At 36.1% G+C, this 12,763-nt stretch overlaps 1 protein-coding gene across 1 annotated transcript in view; it reads right to left on the bottom strand.

The window, feature by feature from the left end:
- Positions 1-12,763, bottom strand: part of ITCH (itchy E3 ubiquitin protein ligase) — a 61,286-nt gene that overhangs the window by 12,241 nt on the left and 36,282 nt on the right. Inside the window, exons 7-15 of the mRNA XM_059827354.1 lie at positions 10,550-10,719; positions 9,126-9,360; positions 7,776-7,871; positions 6,273-6,447; positions 5,220-5,286; positions 3,246-3,330; positions 1,855-1,983; positions 1,126-1,198; positions 83-154 (exon numbers count right to left, since the gene is read on the bottom strand). Of these exons, the coding sequence (XP_059683337.1) occupies positions 83-154; positions 1,126-1,198; positions 1,855-1,983; positions 3,246-3,330; positions 5,220-5,286; positions 6,273-6,447; positions 7,776-7,871; positions 9,126-9,360; positions 10,550-10,719 (1,102 nt within the window). The remainder of the gene's footprint in view (positions 1-82; positions 155-1,125; positions 1,199-1,854; positions 1,984-3,245; positions 3,331-5,219; positions 5,287-6,272; positions 6,448-7,775; positions 7,872-9,125; positions 9,361-10,549; positions 10,720-12,763) is intronic.

Raw genomic sequence — 12,763 nt, 5'->3', positions numbered from 1 at the left:
AAAGGATTGAGAACAACACGTGACAATAAATTCAATCAACTCAACTTTTCATGCCCACTACTAACATGTTTTAATACAATACCTGTTGAAATGAGTCCTCAAATAATGTTTTTCTGCTCACTGTAATCTTTATGTGTTGTGGCATTGCCAGTTGCTGAAATGAAATTTTTTAGAGGTGAAGTATACAATCACTTAAAGTTTGTAATACTGAGTTTGGACTGTTATTTGTTGCATATCTTGTTTTAAGAGGTACAGCTGAATTTCACTAATCCATATAAAACAAACCCAGTAATCAAGGTATCTGAATTATAATTTACTCCACGAACAAATTGCTTCCAATATTGATATCTACAGTGAGCTATACATGCCTCCAGGTCCTGCTTAGAACAGGTTCAAATACTGTACCCTTACAAGACATCAGAAAACATTAAGATTAATAACATGTTCTAAGTCAGCACAGCTTTCCACCACAGAACTTAATAAAAATAAAGAATTTAGGTTATTCTGCACAAAATTCAAAGTGAAAAATTGGGCTAGTCTCCACTATTTTTCAAAGGATAATTCATTGACTCCTGAAAACTGGAACATTTAAACCTAAGACTTTTTCCTAAATACCAAGTTACTTAATCTTTTGATACATACAGAGTTTAGAGGACCAAGACTGACACACTGGAATGTGATATTATGTTAGAGCACACTAACGTGCAATACAGTATATTCTTCAATGTTTAGACATGCATGTTCTGTGTCAAATATCCTGTATTTCCTTCTAGAAGTATGTATTTGTGCAGAAAGTACATCTTGTATTAACTATAAAAATACTGTGCCTCCATATAGTCCCTTATTAACAGCAGAAAGAAATCACTATTCTAAAACCCACTTTAAAAAAAAGTAGCTAAACTGACATTTTCCTTTATTCTAAAAAGTTTTAAAGCCATAGCTTACCTAGCTTTAAAGCTTACATGAGTTTATACAAGTCCTGTATTTACTCCCTCCTAATTTAACTCACCTTTAACCTTAAAGTAGTTTGATTACCTTTACTTGCAAGGCATTGAAGGGTTCATTTAAAGCATGTAAGCAAAAACCAAAAATGCAAACAAATATTCCCAAGAAATTAATCCGTACCTGACACCAGAATCTGAAATAATGGACCTTTGCTTTGAAATCACGCACATAAGCTATCTGGGGTCCATTGTCTCTGGAAACAAAAGGAGAAAAAAAATTAATTTCAAAAGTGTTTTTGTAATTTAAGTAAAGGCCTGCAAATGTTTTAGCCAACTAAACCGTACAACTATATAACTATCTAGTTGGAAGATTCTTATTCACATTTTTTGATTTTGGGGTGTAATTTTCTTGTTTTTAAGCTAAAAAGTATTTTCCTTTGTAAATTGTGGAGTGCATACACAGTACTTTTTAAGCAGTATCTGATTATTAACTGTAAAAAAGATTCTAACAATAAGGATGGGATGACATTCAGTTATAATTTAAGTTGGGAGTTAAATTCTGGTTTTAACTCCATTCTAGTTCCTAAAAATCAAAGAAAGAAAGATGCGTGTACTTTAAAAGAAAGACTAGTAACTGGAAGGAAGGGATCTGGTCATCAACAGTACTGACGCAGCTCCTCCATTACCCCCAAATTTTATATACTACTTGGCAAGAAGGATTCTAAAGTGTTCAAAACACTGCCTTCTTCAGGGACAGTTATCAGTGGATAAAAAACCCAGAAAATTAAGAAGCATTACCACATGTAAAACTTTCTGCATAAAAAAATGTACAAAGAAAAAAAAAACTTTCAAAAATGACATGTGCTAAACTTCACTTTTGAAAACTCAGTATAATCTTAAAAACACTTACAGAGCAGACTTGCCCGTGCGGGGATCTATGTATGTAGTTGTTCTTCTATTGTGATCCACAAAATACGGAATACCATCCACGGTAAATCGCATTTCCCAGCCCTCCGGTAAGGGTTTCTCATTTAATTGACTATGGATACAAGAAAATATATGGTAACGGATCAACTTAATACATTAAGTCAATTGAACAATACCTGACACAGTAAAAATTCTGGCAGATCTAGAAAAACTATGGATTGAGAAACTTTCCATTCAACATTTATTCTGCCCTTTTGTCCTCTTAAATTTTCATGTCAGCTCTCAATTAGACCAAAATAACTGCTTAAACAAACATTAGCTCATTTGGTTGCACTACCTGGAATAACAGCAAATAGAAACTTAAGGGAAAAATGTAAGCAAGGTTTATCACTGTTTCCTCCACTTAAACAACAGAATTTTACCTTCTAACTATTAGTTTTTTACTCAAAAACTGACATAATTTAGTAAGTAGCTTTTGGTACCTAATGTACAATCACAGTAGCCAAAAACTTAAGAGTTTCAGAATGACAAAAATAAAAGAAAATGCCAATAGTGATATTTTATAATTTTTCAACAATTCCAACTCAATTTTGGCATAAACAAAAATAGATCTTAATATATTTGGAAGACCTGAGTAGCATCACTCCAAAGTGCTCTCAGAGTGAGTTACCTCCATAGACCTACATTGTAGGACCATATTTCTAACAGCGAAGCCAGCACATTTGGTTGTTGGGTTGTATTAAGAGGAACAGTGTTCTCCACACAGTCAGCTGCTGCAGACGTGACTGGGATGGAAAAGTTGTCATCTCTGGCTACAGCTATTACCCCTCCACACATACCAGGCTATTCCACTCCCCCTCCTGTTACTCCTCCTCTACAGAGGACAGATGAACTTGCTTCACCAAATGGAAGTTTTCAGCTCAAACAGGAGGAGTTGGGATTGAACACCCTTCACCCTCAATTTCCTGCCTACATTCCCTACCTTGAAGAGTCAGGGTGATCAGAGCCCGAAATAAACAGTACTCCATTACTTTTAGTAGTGCCTCAAGTTCTCTTTCTGTCTTTTTCTTTTTTCTTTTCCCCCCAATGATACAAATGTTTAGACGTGCATGTGTCATATAAAAAGAGTAGGAGCTGTTCTGGGGAATGAACTTACAGCTGTTGACCAAGACCTTCCTGATAATTGTACTACTACTAAGCAGTATTTTGACAGTTTCCATTTTGGCTACTACCTTTCAATATTTTAACAGGCTGGCTGAAGTTTGTGTAGGACAGTCCATGTTTCAGCTGTGGGCAGCATTTCCTAGCTCTCAGTCTCACTACTTTGTTACATTTTCATTCCGGACTTACATGAAGCCGCAACTGATTTCTTACCCCTGACTCCTGGGATCTTCCCATTGAGTGATTCGTGTGTTGTGATTGACAAAATACACTCTGCCGTTGCTGTCAGTTCTCTTTTCTGAAAAGATGTGAAAGGAAAAAAAAAAAATCAATAATGTATTGCTGAGACTACTTCAAATAAAATAAAATCAATCAACAGACCCTGCCACAGCCTCTACTGCCTTCAGGTTTCTCTGTACCTCCTTTGACTCAAGATCTTTTCACTTTCATTGACATTATTCCTTAACAGGCTATTAAGAAACAGGAACCTGTCTTAATACTACTGACTGTTAATAGTCATACGAAACTGCACCATCACCTATCTTCAGTGAAAAGCTGCACTTAATGGTGTTCACAGGTAAATTCTTTATATCGCAATTCTTACCCCAAAAAGTTCAGCTATCTCTATCTGCACTGCTTAAACCGACAATCCTGACCGCAAGAGACATTCTGGGCATCATAACAACAACATAAACATTCACGTGAAGGAAGTAGCTCATCACAGGAGGTTTACCTTCACTAGATCTACTGGCCTACTGTTTGCATGTTTTAAAAAGGTTTTTCAGTATTTTTGCAAGTTAAAAATTTATATGGATTAAAATATTGATGAAGCTGAAATTTCTGTCTAAAGATCCCTTACTACGCTATTTACTTTTCAATTGTAGGAAAAAGCTAATTGGAAGAAAGAACAAATGTAAGCTGTTTTCTCCACAGGCAATTCCAGCTGCTTTGATTATTGTGACATACCTTAAAAGCAATACTGACAGTAAACACAAAATAGGTAACAGATGTAGACACAAGTATCAAGAAAGTACAAAGGCTTCATATTCAAATTATAAGCAGGAAATAAAAAATTATCAAAGCAGTTTCCAAGAAAATACATTTATATTCTCTCTCAGGTAGTTTGGTCTATGCCCATGATTGAACAAAGCTTATGATAAAATGCCCCAGCTTGGTCTTCCGTACCATTCTGCAGCTCTTTATGAAATTTTTATTTAGTGTTGCAAGAGAAATACAGAATATAGAATACAGATTATAAAAACAGGCCAAAATCTGACTACCACAAGTAAAAAGTTTACAAGAGAAGTCTGGAAGTAGACACTTGTCTATGAGAGTTACACTGATAGCGGAATTCAACACGATGTGGAAACTCAGTTTTGTTGTTTCCTGGGCAACGCCGGCCTAAAGAACTTTCTTTGAAATTTTATTATGTAATGCAACAAAGCACAAGTGTGGGGAACAACACTTTTATGGCATGAAATTGCATCAATAGCAGAACTAAAAATCAAAATAGTTATGTTTGAAAAATGGACGAGCCAAAAACCCAGGTCTAACTCTGCCAAGTAATTACTTGCTTTAAAATTACCCAATTCTGAGAAATTCGCCTATGCATCATGAAACTTGAATTCTTACATCTGATTGATAGTCACACCAGAAATTAATTTCACATTTTTGTACACTCCCCCAATTATATTAATTGTAAATTGTTAACCCTGTAAAGTACAAAACCAAATTTATTCGAGGGAGAGGGGCGCATCAAGAAGCAGTTAGTTGTCATTATAAAAAACATTTTCAGACCAACAAAACTCTCCAAGAATTGGCTTGGAGAGGGAATTTGGCAGTCTGATTTAGAGGGGATTTGGAGTCTGATTTGGCAGGAATGGTATGGGGGGGGAATCCTGCCTAATGAAAGTGGTAAAAAAAGGATGACAATGTGAAAAAAGCTATTATGATAGTTACAGGGAGTAAAGCAGAATACTTTATAGTTTCTAATCTACTTTGAAACTGCACATCCTTGTCAGGACTCTGTTTTAACAGTTCATTTGATTAGATTTAATTTTAAAAGACTTTTAATCCCAATTTTCATTTAAAAAAACTAGCCTAGAACAGCTGACAAAATAATTTGGCAGAAGTATGCTTTAATGTTTAATTACATTGCATTACAAACGACTTTCAAGTCAGCCTTACCCCATCCATGTGGCAGAGGGCCAAGAGGATCAAACTCTTTGTTCTGTGTGGATGAAAAGTCCTGGTTCTGCGAGTCACACAAACAAATGGTGCATTAATGACTAGTCATTCGCTTTCCAGATGTTCTACCATAGCCATCATGAATTATTGAAGTAAATGCATTTTTGTTAATGTTACATATAAGCAAAGATGCCAACAATTTATTTTTCTCCACAGAGAAGGCCTATTTTACAGACCTTGGCATGCTTAATTAACTACAGTGCCAAGAAAATAATTATTCTTTGTTTAGTGTCCCTGCCTATGCAGAAGGGAAATTAGTACAGTAGCACCCAAAACAACCAGAAAGCAAACGACTTCATTCCTGCATTCAGTACAGTTCTCCCTACCACCATTTATGAGGTCCATTTTTATTCTCTACACATACAGCAAATTTAGAACCTACACCATTCTTGATAAACTAGCAGTGTGAGTTGGAGTTATCTAAAGTCTACTAGTCATCAGAGGTAAACAATGGATTTAAAATTCCAGAAGGATTATTTTCTATTTCCCTGCTTTCATAACATTCATTGTGCATATTTCATTTTACCCAAAGCAGAAATATAAGTCCTGGGAGCTTGCTTACCTTCCTGGTCTTTGGCCAAGCCAATACAAGACACACTACAAATAAACCAGCTTATTAGTAAGCTGTAGTTTGTTGTGAATGAATGGCTTTTATCAATATTGTACATAAATTTTATCAAAGAACACCACCACCTATATTCAGCTGACAAATAAAAAAAAAAACATTGCATGTGCTGCCTGCAGTCATTGCGAGGACATGAAGTAAGGTTACCAATTATTACTTCCTGCCATGCTACACACACAGGTGCTATATTATCATAAAGAATAAACCATAACAAAGTCTGGTATTTTTATGGGGAAAGTCACCCACAAGCATGCCCAAAACCCGAATACATACGTATTTTCAATACACAGAAGAGAGACTAATGAGTTGAAAATTTCAAAAAGATACCTCTCTTACTTAACCTTTATAGTCATCATTATATTCCTTACCCCATATATAAATCTCTGATTAAATTGCTGCATAGCTCCTTGAAGCTGACTGCGCTGAAGCTGCCACTGCTCATAATTTCGGACAGACTCTAATGTTGGTCTCTGCCACGTTGTTGTTCTAGTGAAGTGGTCAACGTAATAAATTCTCCCCATGTTGTCAACTCGTCGCTCCCAGCTTTTAAAAAAATGACAAGCAACAGTTCTCAATAGCAGACAATTTTAAGGGCTCAGAAGCACTTTTAGGCAAACAGACAGTATGTTGGAAGTGGATATAAAGCACAGGCTCATCAGCAGACATTTTTTTCTCCTTCTACGCTCCACTAAAACTATGTGAGAGCTAAAACTGTTTGAGGAGAATCACTTTTACTTTGTTGCATACTATACCGTCAGACTCATTCCATTTACTGTACTTTCAGGATTTTTTTTAAATAGTTTTCAAGAGCTACACAAACCACTGTCAATACTATACTGTCATTACTGCATTTATCCTGCCCAACCTGTAAGACAATAGTCTGCTGGTTTCTTCTAACAAGACAGCAAAAACCCTGATAGTTTAGGCTGTACAATGCAAGATTTCCTCATACTCTAATTTGGCAGAAAAGGAAGGTGTGGGCATTGGGTTTTGGTTTGCTTTTTTGTTTTGGTTTTGGGTTGAGGTTTCTTTTATCATTTTCACTTCATATGAAATCAGTACTATTTACAAAACTTGAGTGAAAACACTACCATTCTGAATAAGTTTAAGTAATACACTAGTCAATCCCCTCAAAGAAATCAAAATAAATTGAGTATGACAGGTGGGTTCCTTTATGAGGCTGTCTGCCATTTTTTTTTCTTTAATACCAAGTTCTCTTTACTATCCCACGTTTTTACTTCGTAATTCTGCATAGCATGTGAACCACTTGAGTATGAATGGAGTGCAACAGAATAATTCTTATGTTTTTCTTACATTCTTTAAAAAATAAGAAACCTAGAACAAACGTGAACACCACTTCCATGTAGAGACTAACATCACTGGTTGTTCTGGTGCTAACAGCTGGAAAAGCCTAAAAACCAAAGCTGTTTTACAAGAGCATAGTAAATTAGCAGCTGGGAAGCCTGAGACAAGATCAAAGGACTGCAAACAGTAACCTCAGGATAAAGAGGTAACCAAGAGCATTCTTGTTCAAGCTGATAGTTACCTCAATCCCAAAATACTTTTCTGTGGTTTTGGTTCTTTTTTACACTTGGGGGTGTCTACTGTCTTTAACTTGAATCCGTTTCTCAGTAAAGATGCACTTACTTAATCTTTGTCAGGAAATTCAGCTTCTGATATTTTTGACATTCAACTCTTTTCCGTACTATGTACTATGCATTTTTGCAGAACTCCTTGGAGACAACCTGGAGCCATTGTTTGCACTGGGTTCACATTTCTATTTACAAACATGCTTTCTAGCTTTAGTAAACTGTCAGTTTCTGAAAAATCCGGACATATCCTAGACAATCATATGACTTATCCTGGCTCACCTTGGAGGAAGAGGCTCTGGCCGATCCCACGTCGTTCTTTTTTCAACATGATCTACATAGTATACTCGACCATGTTGGTCTACTCTTTGCTCCCAACTGAAAATAAAACAATATTTTTATCTTCCTCCAGATCAAACTACTCCAACCATTCATCTACAGTATAAAGATGAGAAATATTTGTTTTCATAAAATGTTTACTTCCAAATAAAATGGTTGAAACTAACAGTTCATGAGATGCACCAAAATGCTATACAATATACAGTAGTACAATGTTCATATTAACAGTAATTCTATGTCAGCTAGAATACAAAAGACATTCTACATGACCACCTTCAGTTTCTGGGAAACTGAAGCTAAAATTCATGCCTACGCGTACAATTTTAGCAAGCAATGAAGCGAAGTTTTGTATTCAATATCAAGTATATAAATAACCTGTTGAACAGAATCATCTGTAGAGCATAATCCCCTTTTAGAACAACATTAATTCAATTTAAATCCTCAAAATATTCATATTTTGCACAGATCACATGTATGCAGAGTTCATCATAAGGGCACTGGTCACATATCTTCTGCATATGCAGCAATTGCAATACTGACTTAACCCCTGTAGTTGCATCAAATGTAACATCACTGATTTGCCATTTCTGTTGAAATCAAATGCTAAAGCAATAACTGATGTTTTCAAGACTGCTTTTATATTTCACAGTTATCCTGTGAGTAAGTGAGGTAATTCAGACCTCTCCTACCTTTTGGTTCAACTGCCTGAAAATTAAGGCAGCTATTTCACCAATTGCACCATTCACACTGGGAAGCTTTTGCTTTCCCTCACTCAAACAGTCCAGAAACTTTTTTTAGAATCTAAATGAGCTCTTTGAGGCAACAGACCAACCATCTGGCAAATTCCATATGTGCCTGAAACACAACAGTGTGTCCCTGCTACTCCCAGGAGCTGCAGTATGAAGTCCAAAACTTCAGGACATACCATAGATTATGCACTGCAATAGCAGCTTTTCTTCTGCTTATCTATACCAGTATTTTACCACATGACTTCATTCTACTTTGAAGACAGCAAGCTGTAACACTATTTAAAACTTCTTTGTTTCACTGACATGGGAACATATAACAAGCATCAAAAAATATTTGAAAGATGAATTCTTTTCTTGAATAAACCATGCTTGAAGGCCTACCAGACAAAACAGTTACGAAAAACTCCAAATTACTATCAGGGGGATTTTTGTTATGCAGCAGAAAGGAGATGTTATGAATGTTTTGTTACACCTACTGTAAGTAAAATAAAGTAAAACCAGAAATGTCAGCACACACGCACGAAAAAAATCATTAAACTCATACCCCGGTGGAAGAGGACCTTGACTGACTGTAGTAAGCGCCTGAGGTGGAGGATTTACTGGCTGGACTTGTCTTGATACTGGAGGTGTGGTGAGTGCAGCAGTTGCAGGAGCTGTTGTTGCAGCTGTTGCCCCCTCTGGGCTCTGTTCTGAAGATGTATTTGCAGCTGTACCTGCCAGTGATCCTGCACTGGCCCCATCATTTTCTGTGGATGTGGATGAAGGACCATTTACACTTGCTATGATGTCAGAGATATCAAAGACAGAAGAAAAAAGTCTTTAACTGATATTTATCACCAATCTATTTTAGAAGTTGTAAATCACAAAAGTAAACATGCAAGAACTGGTGTTTCAAAATGCACACATACAGCCACATTTTACAGCTTACACAAAAACTAAAAAGGAATTTTGTCTCAGTTCATAAACATGCTTTAATCCAAGAACTGCCCTCAACAGCACAATTTTGATATTTCTGATAGAATAAATCATATTTACCAAAGCAAGTTGTCTGCATTCTGTAAACACTAAATGATTACAAACAAAAAAATACTTTCTTGCATTGATGAGTTAATTATTTTCCATTTATTATTTGGAATAATAATTTAAGAGATAGTGAGCATAACATTTTCAAGAAGTTTTGACATTGCATGGAAAGAAGTTATCGGAATGGGAGGGGAATACATACATTCTTTAAATGTTTTCAGTTTTTTGTGAATGCCATCTGATGGGTGCAATTAAAAGTTGTATACAAATCAGGCCTTATTACTGAACTACACTGGATTAATCTTTTAAAGTAAATACTGTATCACAGTTTCCCAGACTCAGCATTTATCAATTGTAATAATGAGACTACTGAAACAGATTGCAGTGTATGGGGGTAAAGGAGTTACCCTAAAAACATCAACTAACTTTTCAGAACTACTTGTCTTAAAGTTTTGTAGTTTTTAAACAATCAGATAAAAAACAAAAACTATTTCAGTGCAAAAGATTAATGACTGTTTTAAGTGCTGCTATTTCATAGAATTCAACTAGAATTGTGGAAACAAATAATTAGTATTTCAAACCCTAATATTATCAACTTGAGACAGTTCTGTGAGTCCTTCAGTAGATTTCATCTCAAGCCTCAAACCCAGTGGATGTCTTAGTGCAGTAGTAGCATTCACTTGTGTTCTTTTGGACCTAGCTCCACTATATGCAGCAGTATCACTGCAATCATTACTGAGCAGACATGGAAGCAAGAAATTTCTAGTAATAGGAACAATGATTAAACCAAATGTACTGAACGCAAGCTAAAAAATAGTCTTTCAGAAGTTAGCTGCCAAAGAATTTACCATGAAAAAAAGTAGTTAAAAAGCAGCATCAGAAACAGCTGTGTTCATACAAAGAGTGTGCAGCTTTGAAATGAATGCCTGGCCCTAGAATACATACCAGCTACTGAAGTGGGTCTGCGGGGAGTGGGTGGAGGTGGTCTAGAAGGCCTGGGAGGTCTAGAAGGTTTGCAGTTTCCATTTGTGAGTAATGGAGAATCACTGCCATTAACAGTCTTGTTTTCATTGGGAGTAGCATCTTCACAGCTTTCAAGGCCATTTGAGTTAGTCCTTTTGCAGGAAAAGACAGAAAGGAGAACTGTTCTAATAGTGTATGGATGACATTAAACTTTATGGAAGACAGTAGAATGTAATAGTTATGACTAGGTGAGATTCTTACATTCGTAATAATTGTAAAAACCTAGACATCTGTATAAACATACTAAGAGTTTATCTCCTGAGGTATATGAAACCTCAACTGATGAAAAGGTTGTGAAACAGATGTGTATAACATCTGTCACTGAAATTTCCTCTTTCATTTCCCAACTCAGTACACCTGCCTTTAGGCCCAGGCTCTGGATTTTGCTGCTCAGCTATTTCCACACATGAATTCCACTTGTCTCTAATGAGCTGACTAAGACCTGAGAACAGCCTACGTGCATTTGCTTCACAGGGCTAGCGTATGCTCAGAACACACAGAATGCTTTAAATTTTTAGAAAACTTAAGTACTCATACACTAATTTCCCCCCTAAACTCAATTCTGGAAAGGGCTGGAGAATTCAGGACTAAGCATTGAAGTTTTGACCAACAGCTATAAATACAAGCTTCTCGACTTTGCAAGAATTAAGAAACTAAATAGGACTCCTCACCCATTCCGTACTGTTCAGTTATACCTAGCAGTGTATTATTCTGATGTATTTGTAGCTCCTTAAGCACAGTTACAGGTCTCTACTTCTTTAGTTCTAAAGCATTTTATTTTCAGAATATGTTGAGCAAAATAAAAAGATTGTCAACTGAAGTTCTAGTGGATTGACAGGTGAAGTCAATAGGCCATCAGTAATAAAACCACAGGTTATGGTTTCAGCCCAGTACCTCTAAGATTACATTCCTTTAAATGTACACAAAATAAAAATCAGTAGGTAAGCCTAAGTAAATCACAAGTCATAGAGGATCAAATAGAATCATGTACATTCGACCTCAATATCATTGTCAAACGCACTTTTGCTCTATACCAGGTGTGGTGCACATAATTCATACCATACCACACCAACCCCAAGTAAATGACTATGAAAGCGTGTACAAATCATCAGTGATCTGAAGTTTGTAAGAGATACAGCCTAGGTTTTCCTCAGTCCCAGAAAGCATACTGCTGTTGTTTGAACATTAAAGTCAAAAGTGTAACCTTTTGTCTTCAGTATATTTGACCAGTTGGCTTAAGGTATCACAATGCATATCAAAACATGATTATACATCTAACAATAGCCGCTGCTACGCATATTCTAGATCACTCACATGCTCCTCAAAATAGACCTTTAGTGAACACCAAAAACCCCACTGGTTGGTACTAAAACCAGATCAGCTATTCTTACTATTATTATTATTATACTGTTACACACTCAGGCATTCTGAACACCCAAGCATGGAAACATTCTTCTGAGCGTGAAAAGGAAACAGAACAAAAATAAACTTTCATGGGAAGACTTTAGACAACATAGCTAAGAGAGTTACGATCTAATAAAATAAAAGTGAAATTTAATTTAGCTACTCCCGGTGTCATCCAAGAGTGTTGTGCATTGTACCGATCCTTAATATACTTGTAGTACTGGGAACTAATTAAAGTGGCATGGTGCTCATTGCAGGTTAATCCACCATCAAGTATGGTCACACTCTTATCCTACCAAGCAGCAGGGTACATAATCTGATATCGACCTTAAAACATTGAAACTGCTAGACAGCTTTTAGTATCTTCTTAACAAAGCTAAATATAATTCTGATACCTCCATGCTATAAAGCAAAACAGTATAAAAATAACCAGTGCCAAATAAATCCTACCAGTGGGATATTTTTTAAAATATATTTTACTTTGGTTAATCATTGGGAGAAGGATGAGGAACACGAAGGGAAAAAAACACACGAACAGTCAGGTATGGAGGCAAACTGAAACTAGAAGATGGGGCTCATCTGGAAAACAATTTAATGTGTGAATGTACAACGGTACAGTATTTTTGTTTAGGACATGCTCAGATCTTAACAGATACTGTTGCAGTGCATACTCAATTTTTCACTTGTCTTCTTTATAAAACACTCAATTTCTCTTTCAAAACTGGAAACACT

The sequence above is a fragment of the Gavia stellata genome, chromosome 20 (assembly GCF_030936135.1).
Source record: "Gavia stellata isolate bGavSte3 chromosome 20, bGavSte3.hap2, whole genome shotgun sequence".
Taxonomy (NCBI): Eukaryota; Metazoa; Chordata; class Aves; order Gaviiformes; family Gaviidae; genus Gavia; species Gavia stellata.
The sequence above is the reverse complement of the archived record's forward strand: the minus strand, read 5'-3'. Positions and strand labels throughout refer to the sequence as shown.